General features: G+C 31.9%; 1 protein-coding gene across 5 annotated transcripts; it reads right to left on the bottom strand.

The window, feature by feature from the left end:
• Positions 1-2,905: 2,905 nt before the first annotated feature.
• LOC148601124 (uncharacterized) lies at positions 2,906-20,079 on the bottom strand. Of its 5 annotated transcripts, none has more exons than XM_088555182.1 (14): positions 19,030-20,079; positions 17,299-17,482; positions 15,981-16,052; positions 15,657-15,728; positions 14,711-14,782; positions 12,917-12,988; positions 12,186-12,257; positions 11,246-11,317; positions 10,801-10,872; positions 9,683-9,754; positions 7,357-7,428; positions 6,795-6,866; positions 6,087-6,202; positions 2,906-4,062 (listed from the first exon to the last, which is right to left on the bottom strand). In XM_088555182.1, exons 2-14 carry the CDS (start codon positions 17,472-17,474, stop codon positions 4,052-4,054), a joined length of 1,023 nt encoding a protein of 340 aa, XP_088411308.1. In that variant the 5' UTR covers positions 17,475-17,482; positions 19,030-20,079; the 3' UTR covers positions 2,906-4,051. The 5 variants fall into 5 exon arrangements, with proteins under 5 accessions (XP_088411308.1, XP_088411306.1, XP_088411307.1 ...); XM_088555180.1 differs by having other exon boundaries at positions 2,906-3,549; XM_088555181.1 differs by lacking the exon at positions 19,030-20,079 and adding an exon at positions 18,272-18,938 and having other exon boundaries at positions 2,906-3,549.
• Between the last annotated feature and the right edge of the window lie 53 nt (positions 20,080-20,132).

The following is a 20,132-nucleotide window of genomic DNA, read 5'->3' as shown; positions in this document are numbered from 1 at the left end:
TAGTATGCAGATGTCGATCTCTGTAACAGTAGTTTGTAGACTGTCTATCTCTGTAACAATAGTTTGCAGACTGTCGATCTCTGTACAATAGTTTGCAGACTGTCGATCTCTGTAACAATAGTTTGCAGACTGTCGATCTCTGTAACAGTAGTTTGCAGACTGTCTATCTCTGTAACAATAGTTTGTAGACTGTCGATCTCTGTAACAATAGTTTACAGACTGTCTATCTCTGTAACAGTAGTTTGCAGACTGTCGATCTCTGTAACAATAGTTTGCAGACTGTCTATCTTTGTAACAATAGTTTGCAGACTGTCTAAAACTATTAGTAATTTTCAAACCACTTTTTCAAACTTGTCTGTGTCAATCTGTTTAGTCTTTCCCTCAAGCCTCTGCGCAGCGTTTGGGGATACATTTTAACCCTTTTCCTTTATTGGAAAATTTCTTTTTGTTTTGTTTCTAATTTGCAAATTGTGTGCATATCTTCTGAAGCTGCTTATAATGTGTTGTCATTATCAGACATGACTAAACTAATTTTGTTGTTGATTTTATGCTACAAAATTTTCGAAAATTGTAGATTTTTAACAATTAATTTCTAAATGTTTCGCCTTTGTCAATACAAATACATGAACAAGCAAATTAAATATATGCTTAAAACGTTCTCATTCTATGTAACAAATAAGGCTCCAGTAAAGTCAATACAAGGATTTTTTAACGGCGGTGTCTCTTGTAATCTCAGTTCTTGTGATGGTGGTGGGTCTGGAGCTGAAAATTATTGTCCGATGATCTTCTGACAAGTTACACACTCTTACATGTAAAAACTGTCTAAGTAGTGGCATCCACAATGATTGCCGGACTTGAATAAATTTTGCGTTAGTTCCTAAATAACCGGTTATTTACTGGGCGTCTATGACAAAACTTTTTGTCAATGCATGGTTTTTGGGAAGAATTGCGGAAATTTAGTTATGGGTGTTAACGGCGCGTTATGTTTCCGCCAAACACATCTAATAAGGTTTTTGTCATGGCGACCTTACAATTTTCAACTAGCCAGTGGATACCTGATATTGTCACGGATTCAGAGTCGTCCTTCGTCTGACTTGTTTTCGTGTCATCGTGTTTCGAATGTAGATAATTTTATTTCAACAACAGGTTCGATGGATTAAACCGACATGTCCGTTAACCAATGTGATCCGTTTGTTCATAATTTCTTGCGTCAGTAAAGCATTAGTATGGCACTATTCTCAACATCTTGATTCTGGTAGGTTTTGTATTTCTTTTATACGATTGTAAATGAAATGTTTGAGCGAATTTGTTGAACTTAGTCAATGCAGAACTATCTGGCTGAGTGAATACATTATTGTTGTCTTGCAATCAATCGCGGATCGGATAATATGCGCTAATCATGCACTCATGCACCAACTATTACAGTTATGACTTCAAGTTGAGTCCGTGCAAGTTCCTTCAATAGCGCTACTCGCGTCTTCACAATTATATTTAAAAGTTCAGCTCCTTTACATACATATGCCCTTGCTCCAAATGTTTTTACACATTTTGCATCTTCAAATATATGTAGTTTAAGATTATCTGAGTAGTTGCTATCCGTATCTTTGGGATATAAATTGTGTATCTTTATTAATGTCTTTCTCCAATTTGTCTCTCATCACTTCGTATATTGCCTTCTAATGATTATACCCAATCGGATCCAAGTTTCCATATCTACAAACGGGTCGTAAAATATCGATGAGAATCGAGAATCTCTCTTTTTGTAACAAGTTTTTCATATACTTTTTTTTCTTATTCTGTAGTGCATAGTTCGTCTGTTTTACAGTTCTATCTCATGGCTGGTATTTTGCTGAATTCGTCTTTGTTTAAACTGTTTCGTGCTCGGTTAATTTTCGAACTTTTTGGCTGTTAGAAGTCAATGTTTCTAGGGAGTTTAGATAGCTAGTACCTTGGAGTTTTTTTGTTGTTTTTTTTTTTATTTTGGTTTTGGTTTTTGTTTGTTTTAGCTTTAGTTTTTGTTTGTTTTAGTTTTGTTTTAGTTTTTGTTTTATTTTTTGTTTTTGTTTGTTTGTTTGTTTGTTTGTTTTTTTTGGTCTTTTTGGGGGGGATTTGACGTCTTGTTTTTGTTTTTGTTTTGTTTTTGTTTTTGTTATTGTTTGTTTGTTTGTTTGTTTTGTTTTGTTTTGTTTTGTTTTTTTGTTTTTTTTGTTTGTTTTTTTGTTTGTTTGTTTTTTTTGTTTTGTTTTGTTTTTTTTTTTTGTTTTTTTTTTTTTTTTGGGGGGGGGGGGGTTGACGTCTTGTTTCTCTTGTATTTAGTTTATATCTGTAGTCTTTTTTATTCGGTTCGCTAAATTGTGTATGAACATCGTCTATGTTTGTGTTATATTTAATCATGTGTTTGGATTTTTACGTAAATCAATCATCTCACTACTGAAGCTTTGGCATTTTAGTTGTTTAGTTTTTTTTAATTAATTTAAGTTCACAACGATATCTTATTTTTTTCAATCTGTCGGTAACACTTCCCAAATATGGGGAAAATAAATCATCTTTTATCAAATTAACGCATTTGTCAACGATGTCATTGTGATATAACATATATTAACCCGATCTGCGGCATTAAAATACACCTTGATATTTTATTGTCAGATCTGTAGGTTTTTGATATGCGTGTTTCTGATTTTTCCCATTTTGTCCGATTCTTACAAAAACTTACACTTAAAGCATGATCTTTTCTACTTGTAACCAAGTGACGTCACCGATTTAAAGTGAAATATCAACGTTGTTCTGATTTTCATTTATAATGTTGGTAAAATGAAATCAAATATTGGCTTAACGGACTTTTTAAAAAATATATATGTTTTGTCTTCGTAATTGTCATATGCAATTTATGATTTAAATAAAAAACAATGATATCTACATTTTATTTCACAACTCCTTTTAAAGATAATTATATGCATAATAAATATATATTTTATATGTCTAAAACCAACAAAGAGCTAATGTAAAAGGGGAATGCTTTAGAAGGCTTTAATGTAAACAGTTTTCAGTACAGTGAAATCAAGCAGTAGAAAAGCATATAAGCTAAAACAATATAAACATATTAAAGTTTTATTTTTATATGTTTTAATTTTGCATCAGATGAGAAGTTCTTTTCTACAATAACAAATAGAGGGTTTTTTCCAAAGATAAAAGCATCACCAATATAACAATTGTCATGTTGGTGATCCAGCTTTTGGTATATATACAAAACAATATTATTAGTGTAATTCAGAAGTATAATTTAATCAATTGATAGAAGCATTTTCAAGAAACAGTTCTTAGAATGAATTCATAAAGTAAATGTATTTATCAAAAATGTCCCATTCCACCAAAAGATACATTTTGCATGTGACATGCTCTAAAATACATTTACATATAATATATCTTAACGATGAAGATTAAAACCAATAAACTTTCGTCGGTGTGTAACTACGCTACTCAAAGACGGCAATCGTTATGTGTCAAAATAATTCAACCAACAACCACATCACATTGCTTAATCATATACTTCTGAAACAAACAAATAAAACATGTTATTCCTATCATTTATATACAAACTTCCTGCTTTGTATCCAATAAAATTGACTTTAAATAATACAGAGTTTTTATTTAAAAACTAGGTTGAGAATTTTTTCATACATTCAAGTGAAAAAACTTAATTTTGGTAAAACATGTGGAAACAAGTGTTCTACTCTTATATGGTCCCTTGTGCTTTTATTATGACACCGTCAAATGGTGGTCTCAATAGAAATTTAGAAATGGGTAAGATCATTATATCTAGGATATTGTGTGTATCCAGGTCGACGCAGTATAAAATATACATTTAAATACATAAAAGTAGCAAATTTGGTAAATATTAAAAAATTTTGGTATAAATAAACTTGTTATTTTAGATAAATCTACATCGAAAAACAATATTATTCCAAACACAGCAAAACTATACTTTGATATTTATCTAAAGTTACTGATATTAAAATTTCCCCTAAATATTCACAAAAAAGCAAGAATCGGATTATCGGAAACCTGAAAAAAAAATAACATTCACAATGGTTTAAGATTTTAAAAGGAGGCAATTTTCTATTTCAATATTTAGAAAAACTGTGAGCAATGCTAACTTAATTTATCCCCCAATCCCCGATTTTATAACATGCACATTTTGCCTTCCACAATAACAATGACTACGTAAATGTTCCATTAAACTCCATTCAGCGATATAGGAGCAGTAACTCTACACTATTTTCTTCATAACAAAATGTCTATAGGAAGCATCTTAATGTTTTACATATAGCAATAAAAAGCTGGAACTACCATTTGTTATTTTATGCGAGGCAAGGTGGAAATATTTTTTTAAGAAATGCCAGATTCAACTTTCCAGAAATAATGACAGGACTAATCATACATAAAAAAAATCGAAACTGTTCCTCTCCTAATGTTTATTGTTATTGGTTTTAAAATATTTTGATGCTTGCGTGGGAAAAAACCCGGACCTATTACATATTTTTTTTAAAGAAAGGGGCAGAAATGAACATGTCATTCATGCCTCTCGTGGTTGCTGCCAAAAACAAAAAAAATTCATGATTTAACGGATGATTGTTATTATGTTTATTTATTACTCTAGATGCTCAAATAACAATAAAACAACTAGACCAAAGCCATGATATTTGTGTGGTCTTTGCATTAATTTTAATTTATTTGCATATTATCATTCCCTTCCTGTTTTCATAAAAAAAGTATAAAAAAGAAGAATGAAAAATAACAATAATTGCAATTGCAACTAATGAAATAATGAAATTGAAAATAAAATACAATAAAGATTTTGTTTTCATTTAAAAAAAAAACAATACTTGTAAAAAGCAAGTAATGAATATACGACAAATGTTGATGCTCATCTTCGACCGAAAGTGCTATCGTGCATTTAGTCGTCTCTGCCTTTTTTATTTTGTCAAAAAAAATATAGCAATTTTGTTAATGTGAGTTATGATCTCCTAAGTTATTTATGATCAAATAAATTTCTGACAAATCGTGACCCTCTGATCTATTTCCACTGAATATTGGAGAAAAAAAATAGAGTATGAGAAGTTTTTCCAATTTTGTTATTATCTGCACCATGATAACCAATTTCTTCACCGTGTCAAGGATTTTTCCTTTTCACTTTCGTGTACCCGGTATCCCGGACGTGACTTTTTTTAGCAATTCGGTAGGTATTTCTATACAAGTATAGGACGCTAACCCTACCGATGCACCTGTTTAATGCTCTCTGTTGTTAGTGGAGTGCTCATTTACACTTCTTGTTAACTGGTTATTTTTGGTAGTTTCGTTGTCTTTGTTGCATTTTCCCTTGGCTTGTCGTTATACTGAAAATATATTATTTTGATTTTTGCTCGAATCTTTGTTTCTTTGATATACTTAAGGAGGTAGACCTAGGGTAAGGGACATAACTCATGAAGTCAGTGATACGTTTGTATCATATTCAATTTCACCAAAGCCTATTAAACTTTCATTTGACACAGAATGATATCAGTCTAAGTTACTTTGATGCTTATATGACATTGATGTAAAATGCTGAATACAAACGCTCCAATATTTTTTAAAAGTTGTGTCCCTTACCCTAGGTCTACATCCTTAAACTTTCTCTTTCAACAACTCCAACACCAAATCATATTTCATAAAGCTGATGCTCGGAAAATGTATGTAAAAACATTTTACAATAAAACTGCAACCAGTGTTCACTAACGGATACCAAAGAATACCCCGTTTCCCATCCCTGTAATAATTTTGTTTGTTAAAATTGTAACTAAAGTCGTCAAAAGAGAAGTTGATGACGTGTTAGTAAGAAATCAACCCAATAATATGATATATTTCTATCATATAGCTATACTTAGATAAATCTACTGACAAAATTAGATCTCTATGATAAGTAGTTCCAAAGAACACTGAAGCAAAACATTTTGTTGACGAATGAACGGACGGACACTATCACGATTATATTCCTCCCGCATAGCAAAAAGTAAAAGAAAAGTGCATAGTTTTAAAGGGTCTATACATACTAATTTGTAGCTTGGAACCGTTGCATGAGACATCTGTTTCTATCCCCTTTTCTGTCAATGATTTCAGACAATCGCGTAATTGTGCATCGCATGTAAGCTGATCAGAAGCAATGTAACTACAATATTTAAACACAATTTAATAGGAAATTTCGATGTACAATACATGTTAATAACGTCAGTGTCCTCACGTTGTGTAGCGCTATATATTCTCAACAGCACCATTCTAAAAATGATCATGCTAACAATGCATTACCTAAGAGATGAATGTAAAAACTAATATCCACTTTGAGTGATCTTGTGATTATATAGTAAACACTGTTTTTATTTGCTACATATCATGATGCCCCACGGTTTTTCATATGAAAACTATTGAAAGTCGAATATTATTTGAGATTTTTGGTAATGGACAACAGTTTGTTTTGGGTTTGATATAAACGATGAACGCGTTCTCTATATGTTTAAATATTTCCAATCCCAAAATATTACTTATACAGCAACTGCAAATCGTGAAATGTTTGCGACAGTTTAATTTTCGCTATTTTTCTGGTAAGACATGCAACGCAAAAATTAAACATGGAGATTTCTCCATGGGATATTGGAAATCCTAAATTGGAATGGGGATAGGAACAATGGGGTAATGGGAAAGGATCGAAAGTATATGCTGAGCATTAATAACGTATACAATTGTAATGTGAGATAAATACTTACATCTCTTCTACTTTTGGTAGACCTTTAAACATGTCACAATCAATTGATCTCAGCTTGTTATTAAAGATAAACCTTAAATGAAAGTTAAAAGTGATAAGAACTTAAACGTTTCCTTATTATGAGGGACGAAGCTACTTGTACTCATTTAACAATTTATAATGCCCAACTATCTTGTTTTGATGCTGATGTCTCTGCCAACTGGAATATGCGAAACTTCATGAAACACTCGCTGAGCGGCTGTTTCGAAAGGTATAAAAATAACTTCCTGTGAGCATACGTCATTTCCGAAATTTGTCAGACCAAACAGAAGTCATTCATGTCTCAGGGCATCAACATAAAATGGACGTTGCTGCCAACATTCCGTTCCTATAACTTGTGTAATTATAACATCCTGATAAAGCAAATTGTAGCCGATGTGTGTTTAAATAACCATATTTTGTTTGTTTGTTTGTTTTTTTTTTGTTTGTTTTTTTTTTGGTTTTTGTTTCGTTTTTTTTTTTTTTTTGTTTTGTTCTAAACTCACGTGTTCCTGTCATGAACGGTTGTTATCATATCTACTTACAACTCTTTAACATTAACCAAGCCCTTAAAGGTGTCACCACTGATTCGCTCGATAGTATTATTTCCAAGCCATCTGTAATCAAATATACTTTATACTAATAATAATAATAAACAGTATCAAGAACACAGATGGAGTTATGGAACGGTTTTAGTGAACACAGATGGAGTTATGGGACGGTTTTACGCTTAAGTAGCAGTCTTTATAAGATAAAAACAGACAGGAGTAATTCATGCACATCACCAACCACCGTTTGTTTTCAGTAATAGTAAGAGACAACATAACCAGTCTTAGTTTTTCATTATGTTGTTGACGGTGACACTAGCATTTAAAAATAAGACATGAAAAGTAAAACTTCTTACAAATATTTGAAACAGATCAAGCAATTTTCAAAACCTTTACTTGTATACTCGACAAAATATTGTCGACAAGAACTGCAACATTTGACACAGTGGTGTCCTATCATAATTAGAAATGCATTTGCGGAAGAGAACTTTTCTGCACCTAACACTAGATACGTCCTGTAAATCATTTATTTGACATAATGATACTGGATGTATTCAAAGAAAGGAACTTATCGCCATTTGCATGCTTCTTGTTCACCTTGTATTTACGTAAAAGAGCTTATACTGATTGTTATCCATTCTAGGGTGAAACGCTTTACGATCATTTTACCTCTGAAGATTCAAGATTAAAACGGCACACAATGATTTTATTTTGACTGTTCTAACTAAAAATCTTGTCATCATTCTAATCTGATCTATCCTTAGTGAGAAGCATTTAATTATTTCCCCTTGACGAATTAGATTAGAATGACCCCTTGGCACTCTTATCCATTTCTTTTGTAATAACAGTTTATGATCACTTTACCCCTGCAATTCTATTACAGACCGATTTATGGTCATTCATTTTTTTTTCACGATTCTAGATTTAAACAATGTATTGTAATATTTACTCAGACTGGTAAATTAGTCCCCTGACGGTTCTTTGTTGAATGCTCGTTTTACCCTTTTCGATAAAAACAAATTTAAAAAAAAACGTGTAATTCTTTTACCCAACTATTCTACTGACGATTGTAGTCATTTTACTAAAAACTATTTTAGGTTGCAATGACAAATGATCATTTGTCTACAGTCGATCTATGGTAAGAACGGCTTATGGTAATTTCACTATAGACTTATGTTCATATTACCAAAGACGTTGCCTGGTAACATTTAACAACCATAAATTTTGGGTTAGAACGACTTATGGTCATTTTACTACAGACCATACATGATAAGACAGGTATGGTGTCATTTAAACACAGACAATTCTAAGCCAGAAAGACTTGTTATTTTTATAAGAGTAATCAAGGGAACAAGGATACTGCCAGAAATCAAAAGAATGTAATCCAGGGACAAAGACCTGACATGGAAAAATACACACACAACAAAGAACATAAAGTAACTAAAATAATACATACAAAGTTACAAAAAAATGAGCCATTTGGACTCCACTAAAAATGAGAGAATAGACAAGGTGTACCAGTAGGGTAGGCGTCCTATTCTTTTCTAGAAACGCCCGCCGAGTTGCAAAAAAAGTCAAGTCCGGGGTAGATGAAAGAGGAAAGGAAAACTATGAGACGTTGAATAAATCAGTTTTCATGTACAGATGGATACACCGTAACGATCAATGAATTCATGGTAGCGACCATAAAATTTCTGAAGTAATGACTTTAGTCTTATAGCAACATAACACTGTTCCAGAAGCTTAATTGTAAGAAGTCTACCGCAATAAAAAAAAAATCTGCGTATTAACGGCAAGCTTTGGCATAACGTATTAGTTGTGATATGAAAACTCCAAAAATAAGTGCCTCAAATGAAACGACTTATCAAATACGATTCTAAGTTGCAACAGATTTTGGTCATTTCATCAAAAACGATTCTAGGTTGCAACGACTTATGTGCATTTCACCAGAGACTATACTAGGTTAAAACGACTTGTTTTCATATAACCAAAGAATATACATCGTAAAAAAAGACTTGTCATCCAACAATAGACAATTCTAGGTACGAACAACTTATGGTCATTTTACCAGAGACAATTCTAGGTTAAAACGACTTATTGGTTTTTTACGAAAGACGATTCTAAATTAGAACAATTTCTGGTTTTGCAATGGATGATTCAAGATTACAACGTCTTTACCCCAAGATGATATTAAGTTAGAAAGACTTATGGTCATTTACTACAGACTGTACTAGAAAAGATCTAATGTTAGAACGCTTTCCCCAATAAAATAGATAAATTAATAAATTAATCAAAATGTATAATGGTTTTAAAAAAAACTTACAACGATGACATGCTCGAAAGTTCTCTGAAAATATTTCCATCAATGGAGGATAACTGGTTGTCATTCAAAGTTCTGAATTGAAAGCAGAGAAAGATTAGGAACATTATTGTTATAATGTAAAGCATTGTTAACCAATTTATTCCCACAGGCGAGCTATATATGCTAAACAAAAACGAGATACTATAACGTAATTATTTGTTTCAATATTTCACGGAATTCAATTAAAAATGGCAATTTCAAGAAGCAGATGGCGCTCACACTGTATGAACAACCATGGTATATTGTTAAGTTCACGTACTTTTTCTGTGTATTAACTTTGCAGTCTTAAGTTCCATATGTTTTTTTTTTTTTTTTTTTTTTTTACTTTTTTACTTTTTGATACTTTATTATAATTTTATTTCAGAAAAAAAAACATGCTAATAAGATGCAGAGCTTCTTCCATCAATTGATCGATACAGTTTTGTTGTGAAATTGTGGCGTCATCAACTCATAAAACAGTCTGTAGGTGTACTTGGTGTGGACGCTTAAAAGTCTTATTTTTGCTCTAGTCAATAATCCATATAGACGTAAGTTATAACTTTGTTTGTTTAATTGTTTGTTATGTTTTTTGTTTTTGTTTTACTAATATTATCAACATTCTGTTTATTTCATGACAAAAGTAAATAGTGCAAGATGCAAATAGCAGACAATCGCTTTTCCTTTTAGCTGACAATAAGCACGAGTCGTGAATTGTAGAATATACATGCAAGAGAGGAGAGAATGTGCAATAGATTTCGGTAAATAATGTTATTAGAGCATTGCTTATGTCATATTGAAATATGAATGTTTTTTTTTGTGCAAAAGAATACGATCGGACGGTTCTAGGAAATATTTCGACCATCTCTTGCATTGTCTCCCCAGTTTTGGGTTAAGCTTGTACATTCATTTTCATATATATATATATATATATATGAGAAGAAAAGCAGTCAACTTCAGTAAAAGATCATGTTTTTTTCACCCCACTGTTTATTGAGCCGCTTTATACTATGCATGCAACTTGTTTATTTTTTTTTTTTGTTTTTTTTATGTACATGCATGCTGATACCTGACACACAAATTTATAAATATAGTTGACTTACAAGTCATGTAGCTTTACTAGACCCTTAAAGCCGTCTGTGTCAATGTACGATATTAGGTTGTTATCGAGATCTCTGGAAAGGTATTGTATCTCATTACATTGATATATATCTGAACACACACAGTCAGTATAAAGTGTTTTCTTTCTGTGCTTATAATAAATAATCTCATATTTGAATATATGTTTTGTTCATAACGACATGTGTGAAGAATACCATCCGTTTAATACTTTCGCACATTGCACTCGTACACATTTCAGGTATGAAATACAGACTTTTTCATTTTAATTGCAGGTTAGCCTATGAACATGCGTGACCTATATCTCCTTAAAGAAAGGGTTTGGGGTAGTACAAAAGATTACGGATGTGTGCATTTAACTTGCTAATCAACTACCTTGCGTTTAACATGAAAAGGTATAGTCTGTTATTATTGCCCTTTTTTACTTACAAGTATCGAAGGTTAACAATGCCGCTAAATGTGTCCTTATTTATTGTTCTTAACTGGTTTCCGTAAAGATATCTACAAATAAGTAAAATGAATTCAGAACTGTATAATGTTAATTTAGAAATTCATATTGCTACAAATGTTACAAATGCGACTGACTATAAATCAAAATAATATAAAACTTCATTGTGAATAATTTAACAAAACTGCAAAGAGCATTTCTGTATGAAATAACAAAATTGCAATAATAAATGTACTCAATATGTTTTTTTTAAATTTGCTTTTCTAATTTGAAAGTAGCTTCAATTGTATGTTCCCCCAATAGATAAAATATTATATGTTACAGGTTGATACAATGTCAACAATAAAAATGGTATTGGTTGAGTCGGTCAAATTTTCGCGATTTATTTTGGTACATATGTTATATGTTCACTCTAAACGCTACAGCCAGTCCTCTCAGAAAATTCAAGACTTTTCACGTTTGATTTAAGGAGGTAGACCTAGGGTAAGGGACACAACTCTTACAATCATTGGAACTCTTGTATTCATCATTTTACATCAATCTCATGTAAGCATCAAAGTAACCTGGACTGATACAAACATATCACTGATTTCAAGAGTTATGTCCCTTACACTAGGTCTACCTCCTTAAAAAATGTCCGAAAGCTTCGAAAGGCCTGTCTGCAGCGGTTAGTAAGAGAGGAGACGAACAACTGCCGCTCCGTGGAACTTTGATACTTTGTATAATACTGAAAATGTACTTTTGATAAATTAAATAATACTACATCAAAACATTCTTGAAATCATTACAGTAGCACTATTGAAATTGAACATGCAGCATGAATTTTCATTCTAATCATTAAAGAGATCCTTATTATTTCTAGATATCTTAGACAAAGATAATTCTATCGATAACAAAACACTACAGCAATAAAATACGTACAACGTCTCAAGCTTTGAGAGATCTTTAAAGGAGTCTCCTTCAATAGTTTCTATCTTGTTGTTACTTAAATGTCTGAAAAAAGAGGTTTAATACTAAATAATAATAATAATAATACGCGTAATCTCTTTTATTTTACCAGAAATGCCTATTTGGTCCGATAATTGACCTAAAAGCATATACAGTCGAAGACTAGTTTTCAATGATCCTGTAAATTTCAAGACAAAACAACGTCTGGATGATTTTCATATATACACAATTTTCACAAAATAACAAACCCATAGAAAATAGTGACGCTGAACTTTTTCTTAACCATCTTTGGAATAAGTTACAGTGGTTATTCATTAAACATCAGTTTACTATCAATGATTGATATGAATCTAAAACACAAATTTGAGCTCCATATAAAAAAATTGATTGTTTTTTTTGTTTGTTTTTTTGTTTTTTTGTTTTTTTTGGGGGGGGGGGGATTTTGCTTTTGTTTTTTTTTGTTTTTTGTTTTTTTTGTTTTTTTTTTTGTTTTTGTTTTTGTTTTTGTTTTTTTGTTTTTGTTTTTTTTTTTTTTTTGGTTTTTTGGTTTTTTTTAGTTAGATCCTACTCATAATATTTTGTAGTAAAAAAACTCTTTGAACGGGTGGGTGTTTAGTTTTGAATCAAAATTGATTTATTTAGATGTAAATGATACAAGAACTAAAGACACTGTATTGTTAATAACGATATTGACTTATACTTACAGAATTTTTAAATTAGAAAGGCCTTTAAAGGTGTCAACTTCTATGTCTGTTATCTTATTGCTATGAAAGTTCCTTTAAATAAAGAAATGATAAGGATCGTTCAAGGGACACATCATTTGTCCTTCAATTGCTAAATGTATTATGAACATTACAAACAGTTAAGTAAATGTGGAGGTACATATGTACTATCATAAAATTTACAGAAATCGTGATAGTGTATTTTTCTCCTCAAGCCAAGCCAAAATGAGAGCTGGTGCTTCAAGACAAATTCTAATTAAAGAGAATTCAGGAAACCAAGATAAGAACGTAAGGACTTAATCCGTATATAACGACCATACAAAGATAATACACACACCAAATAACATGAAATAACCAAATAGAAATAGTAGTAAATGTGCAACCGGAACTCCTCTTAACACTGGGAAATTGGATCCGGTGAAGAAATAAGATAAGATTATTATGCTTTTTTCGGAAACACCCACTCAGTTAAACATTAAATGTATTAGATAGTGCTCTTGGACAGATTATAAAAAAGATAAATCACATGTACTGACGACAGTGCTATGACGTCTTTCACATTGCCTGAATGATGCGAGACATGCTTCACTTTCAACTTGTCATTTCTCACTTCAAGTTGACGTTTCGCAGTTCAATTTGACAGTTCTCACTTCCAAGTTGACATTTAGGACTGATAAATGTCTTGCATCAATCGGTAAATTTAAAAGAAGACAAGGTACTACCGGTCTATCGTACATATGTTTATCATGTTTCCGTATGTATATGTATCGATGATCGATACAAGTATATGTACATGGTATCGATTGAGAGCCTATATCATTTATCGATGCAGTCGGTATATTTTACCTTATTACCCTCTGACTTTAAAAATGCAAGTCACATGATCATAATTCTGTTTGTAAGTTTAACTATTGCAACTCACAAAACATAGGATCACGCGGTATTTGTAAACATGTGAGAAAGTTAACCACAACTCAGGATGCTGAAAAAAATACTGAAATACAAAGCAAATCACTGGAATGTCTTGATAGCATTCAAAATATATTAGATCGATTTTTTAATCCACCTTTTGGCCACCAGTCTGCATTTCTTGACAAATGGTATTTGTAAACAGCGTTTCATGTGTAAATTTACTGTGTTTGTATCTATGAGATAAGATAGGCCTCCTAAAATGACATAGGCATTATCGTGAAAATTCTCTGAGCAGGCCATGTTGGTACTTCGAGGAGATAATAAAATGCTTTACCGTAAAACTTTAAACCTGTTAATGTTTTTGCGAGACGGTGTAGCAACAATCTAATAAAAATTAGATCTATTAATTGTTTCATTCAGTCACTGCATGAAGAATCTAACAGCAATCCATTTTACTTTTCTGTTCAGAAGACCTCAGAATACTCGTTTTTTTCCCTTTCAATGATTCTTTCGTGAAATCATGAAAAATAAAATCTGATTGGCTGATTAGTAATGTCATTAGAACTAAAAAAAGAATAGAGTATTGTTAGATCCTACATGTAGTGACTAATTGGAACATTATAATTAAATTTGTGTGGCAATTACATCGTGAAAGTTCAAACTGTGCCTGCACATTAATTTAAGACGACCGGATCTTTATTTTACTCGCGCGTTTCAAGCTCCCCGTTCTTATAGTTTGCATGTCATCGAAAGCTGGTGGTCCGTATTTTTTTGTATATTTAGAATGGTAGTATCTAAAACTATGTTGACTACAGATAGATTAATAGTAACGATTTTGCAAGTGGACTTACACCATTTACTTACAAGTCTGAAAGATTGGTGCATTGCTTGCAAACTTCTTTAGGAACACTAGATATTTTGTTGAAAGAGAGATCTCTGTAAAGATAAAACAGATTGGCTTACCATCGGGTGTTTTACTATAGGATTGAACAGCTATTTTCGGTCGTTCATGCATGTATGAACGGATCTCGGATCTTCCAAGCTCAATGTACGGCCGAAGGCTGTTCATGTAATGTTTGGGAGTGGAGAGATCCGTTCATATATGCATGAACGACCAAAAATAGCTGTTCAATCCTTATAATTCTATCCGACAGTTAAAGTTACCCTCTGAGAGCCTCAGTCGGTTATATTGATACACTGTATTTATGTTTACGCTTCAATATACACACATTCCTTTACACACGTACGGAAGCGCGAACGAATATTTACACATAATCGTCTGCACAACGACAGTGAAGGCGGCGTAGACGAAGTGATAGTAGGCATTGATAAATACGAGATGTAAACAATTCAACAGGAATATAATATTAAGGAAATACAACAAGAAAGAAGGAAAATTACAACAAGGTTTTTTTCATGGGTTCAGTCAGACTCAGTTATAAGGTTCTTTCCCCAAGCTGAAAATTACTCTCTGTAAACAAACTTTACCGGTAAAATCATTGTACATGTAATAAACTATTCTTACGGCTATATTATGCCGTTCAGTTCGTTGCCACCCTCTTTCGAACTACACGGCCGCCATATTGGTTTCAAGTTGACTGACGTTCATGCAGGAATGAACGATCTGGCGAAGTACATGCATGTATGAACTTTCTGGCAACGACATTCTCGTCCAATCAAAAACGGCTATAAGCATGAAGAATCTCATGATTAGAATTATAATGTAATGATCTTTTGTTTTGTTTTGTTTTTTTTACAAACAAATGTCACAACAAATCAAGGTGCCATAAACTGATACTTCATATCTTACAAGTTATTCAGGTTTACAAGTCCTACGAAGGCGTCCACATCTATGCTTGAAACTTGGCTGTTAATAATCCATCTGCAACAGAATTACGTTTACAATCCCATCTATGTAGGTACAATGCTTGTCCATAAAGAAAGCATTTTCTGTCACGTAAAAACTAATAACCTCTTTATATAGGGCATTGCATGTTAACCAACAAGTATGAAAGTATGACATAATTAACAAATGTACAAACAGCATTTATTTTTGTATGATTGACCGTTATCAAATCTTTGCTATGTACGGAGAAATATTTTTTTTTATGTTTGCAAATAAGCATATACTTACAGTTCGGTAGTAGTTGTGCACTTTTTAAAAATTCCAGTTGGTATATTTGGTATCTTGTTGTTCCGAATGTATCTGAAATTAAAATAAAAATTGACACTATGCTCTTATTAGACATACCTTCTCCATACAAGATAGTTAACTTAAATAAAGTACATTTTTGTTAACCATTACCATTTTTTTCAGTTTACCATCGTTGGTTGAATAAATCATAAAACTGTTAGGCTTTCACATCATTTGGTGCCATCTACATCTACCAATACGCCAAAATATATTGGTTTTCTAACTTTTGCAAACGTTATGCTTTGGTATGTTTAATTTTACAACTTTCAAAGGGACACCAAATAAACCAAATTAATTCAATTAAATATCCAAATTTACGGTACAGACTTTAAATAGTAAAACATTCCTATTTTACGGTTCATTGGTACAAGGAAATATGGGAAGGAAGAATAAGAAAAGTTTATGGTGTATAGACAAGGAGGGTCAAGAATTCCAATGAAGTCGCGGATTATTACATGTAGTATATGAAACGTTTTATTGAAGTCTCAAAAAAGCAAACAATGAAAAAGTCTAAAAAACGATTTCTAATAAATCTGTTGTAGAGTAATTAGAAATGCAATACTTGAATGAGGACGGAACATGGTGCTTAGAGGCCAATCACGTTGATTCCTAGCCTTGCCGGGATTGATGGAGGGTGTACCAATTGTGATATATGTTGCTAGTCGTTTTTACCAATCAAGAGCTGGAACATGTTTTTGTTTTCTTATTTTTTTATTTATTTACTTTTTACTATTATCATTATTATATTTTTTTAAATATATTAACTGTATTGACATTGAATGGCAAAAATTTATTGTTTTTAAGTATCGGCTTTTAAGATAAACTTAAGTATATTAGGCAGTAAACTCTTGGCAGAGATCATGAATTTTGAAATATAACGCATTTTTCCAATTTTTGGCAAAATTCCAATTTGAAAAAAAAAACATTGTAAAATTTACTCTCCGCTTCTTTTGGCTTTCTCCGTATATTGAAATAATTTTTGTTTCAATGGTCGCGAAAAAAACCCTTTGTCTCAGAAATATCCGTAACGCTCCCCTCCGGAAAATCAGCTGCCTTATGTACTTATAAACTATTATATAACATCAGATAATCGCAATTAAGGATTTTGTTTTAAATCAATTACATTACTCATATATCCAATATAAAGTTGCTGGAAAATCGATCTGATTATATTACAAAAAGAGGATATTGTTAACACGCTATTTAGAAAAAAGCAAATAGTTGATTAATAAGTTTACAATAAAATTCGTATACTTACATCCCTTGTTTTGATGCAGAACATATATCGTCGGGAATACTAGTAAGACCACTGCTTGAACAAATTAAACTACTAAGAGTTGCACTACACACATTGGAGGCCTTGAGAGTAAAAAATATTGGCGTTAACTGACAGAAGACCAGCATTCTGAATGTCCAAAGCACGCTTTTGTCCATATTGGGTGCTATAATATAAATATAAAAGGTGGTTCTGAGTAGGGTATAGCGAATACGATGTACTTAACATCTCTGACGCTAGAGACATGGAGACTTCATTGCACAAAATAATGCCGGCAACACCTCAATATCCTTTATCGCAAATACTTGACCGTTAATAAATAAGTTGAATATTTACAAACCATGCAAGGTGTAACATTCTTCATGTAAAGAATATTAATATGGCGGCCAAGTAGGGGGACAAACTTCTTGCCTATAATCATATCACATCTTGAATTCATGTGACAGGTAGCTTTTATACTTCCTCAGGCATTTTATGATAATTTTGTTTTCCAAATATTCTGTAAAGAAGCAAAAGGAATCTAAGGAAGCAGAGAAGGCTTTAGTTTTCGTCAACGTCTTGTAAGGCCCGCATGACCTGGACCTACTGTCGACATTATTAGTGAATATACAATTACATTTGATCGAACAAAAGATAAAGGAAAATACAAAACAAATTTTTGGATTTATTTTCTTCCAGCTTAGCTTAAATATGTTAACTCGCAAAAAGTTTACACAGATACACGAAGCCATAATTTGTTAGTTCATACTTCTATACGAGTATTAGACCAGAAATCAAAATAATATAATCCAAGGATAGATCAGGCAGATAAAACAGTTTGACAAAACAAAGAACAATAAAAAAAACAAAAATACCACGGACAAAGAAACAAAAGAAACTCGGATTCCTCTAAATATTGGGAGCATAGACCAGGTGCATAGGTGGGGTCAGAGTCACACTGTTCTAGTAACCTTACTGTAACAGGTCGATTATGGTACAAAAAGTCCGTGTAGTTACGGCAAGCTCGGGCATAAAGTATGAGATGTGATATGAAAACTCCATATGCAGGTAATGTTGGCATCAGGAAAGTTGACAATACGGAATTAAAGTTTGTCGTGTAGTTTGGTCAGGAGTTTGGAAACAATGAAATATCTGTAATACATTAAAACTAAAAACATTCTCCTCATTATTTTTCAAGCCCTGAATATTCGATAAAATATTGAAAACGTTTGTTGGTCTCATTTTGTCGATGAAATGCTAATACGCTTCTTAAAGGAATTTGTTATATTCATTTCGTAAAGGACTTGTTTTGAATTAAAGAACGAAGCATACCATGTATGGGTATAAATTATAAATTCCAAAATAAAAAGATTAAATAAACACGCGTCGTAATCTGCTGTTTCAACATAAATTATAAAAATATCCACTACATTAAGTAATGTCCTTCTGGGTGTCATAAAGGGATGATGTATTGGTCCAAATATCACATATTTTATTAAACGATTCGTAAGATATGTTTAGAGTAGTGAAGGTCAGGACGATATCTCACCATTTGTCTTCTGGGGCGGGAAAAATAATCAAAGAATGTACTTTTTTCTTCATATAATAAGCAGTTTATCTTCTGCACTGTTTTTATATTGGTTCCACTGAATTTTACTGTTTGCATTGCAATAAACCGAAAATTATTAACCGTTATAGTCTTAGTGTCATTAAAAAGAGAAGGTATATTCTTACCTTTCAGTAGTTGAATTATCTGTTCTGTGTATCAACGGTCCAATTCTGTGGTTTGCAAGGATCATGTGGAATTGTAGAACAATATTTCAAATATAAGCGCATAGTAACGGGTTGTATCTTAACTGTTTTGTGCATCAATTTGATAAATATATAAAGATAAAATTAATGAAAATGTTAATAGTATTTGAAACAACCAAATCAATTTGATTACACAGTATTTGAATGGTATAAACTTCCCATTTACACCATAAACAATTCTCCATTCACATTGTCCCCATCCCCGTTTACTTTAGAAAATTATAAACTCCTCATAGAAAAACACCATCCCCCAAATATCCTCATTCATTTTCTTTTATCAAATATTCATATTTTCAACATTAAAACTGTCATTTCTCATAGCATTAATATATTTACATTTTTCATATAAATTAAAACTTTTACAACTAATTTCCCCATACTCCCCATTGGAAATCCCCATCCTCCATTCTCCATCTCCATTCTCCACCCCGCCCCTTATATCACGGAATGGAAAGTTTACTTCATACTAGTACTGTATTTTCAAATATAAACATCTTTCTTTCAGGATACCGATGATTAGTTGAGTTGTTTTTGTCCTGTAACAGTTTGTTGATTCACTATGATAAGTATTTGTAGTAGTTTGCAGTTTTACTAAGATAAATTTACGGTTTTTAACTTTAAATTATCTATAATAACAATTTATTTTACTGTAAATTGATATGTAGATATAATCACGTTTTGTGTTGGAAGTTAAATTACTTTGAACTTTTTACATGAAATATAACATATTTAATCATATAAAATACAAAAAATATCAATTATATATTGCAAACTTCTATATGCTGTACACGTGTTTCAAGGATTAACCTCTCATCAGCAGCATTAGAATCAAATATATAGGAAGATCTCAATCCAAAAACATTGTATACAAGAAGTACTCAAAACCAAAATTGTCAACATAGGAAGGCAAATTCATCACCGACAGGTACTACCATGTGCAATACAAGGAATTAAAGTGTTTTAGAGATCGTGAAACGTTGTTTTGTCAAATCAGGACAGTTTTTTCAGGCAGTTTTTGATCTCCA

This window comes from Perna viridis, chromosome 12 (genome assembly GCF_037379345.1).
Source record: "Perna viridis isolate PV_CMFRI_1.1 ecotype Kerala chromosome 12, ASM3737934v1, whole genome shotgun sequence".
In the NCBI taxonomy this organism is placed as follows: domain Eukaryota; kingdom Metazoa; phylum Mollusca; class Bivalvia; order Mytilida; family Mytilidae; genus Perna; species Perna viridis.
Note: the sequence above shows the minus strand (reverse complement) of the source record. Positions and strands in the feature narration are given on the sequence as shown.

Bases quoted from the DNA above. Each gene is read 5' to 3' on its own strand.
- LOC148601124 (XM_088555180.1), bottom strand. From the start codon at position 17,474: ATGGACAAAAGCGTGCTTTGGACATTCAGAATGCTGGTCTTCTGTCAG. The intron at 12,258-12,916 runs GTAAGTATAAGT...CTCTTTTTTCAG, and splicing joins CTTTCTAATTTAAAAATTCT to ACATTTAAGTAACAACAAGA. The intron at 6,867-7,356 runs GTAAGTAGATAT...CTTTCATTTAAG, and splicing joins TTGGTTAATGTTAAAGAGTT to GTTTATCTTTAATAACAAGC.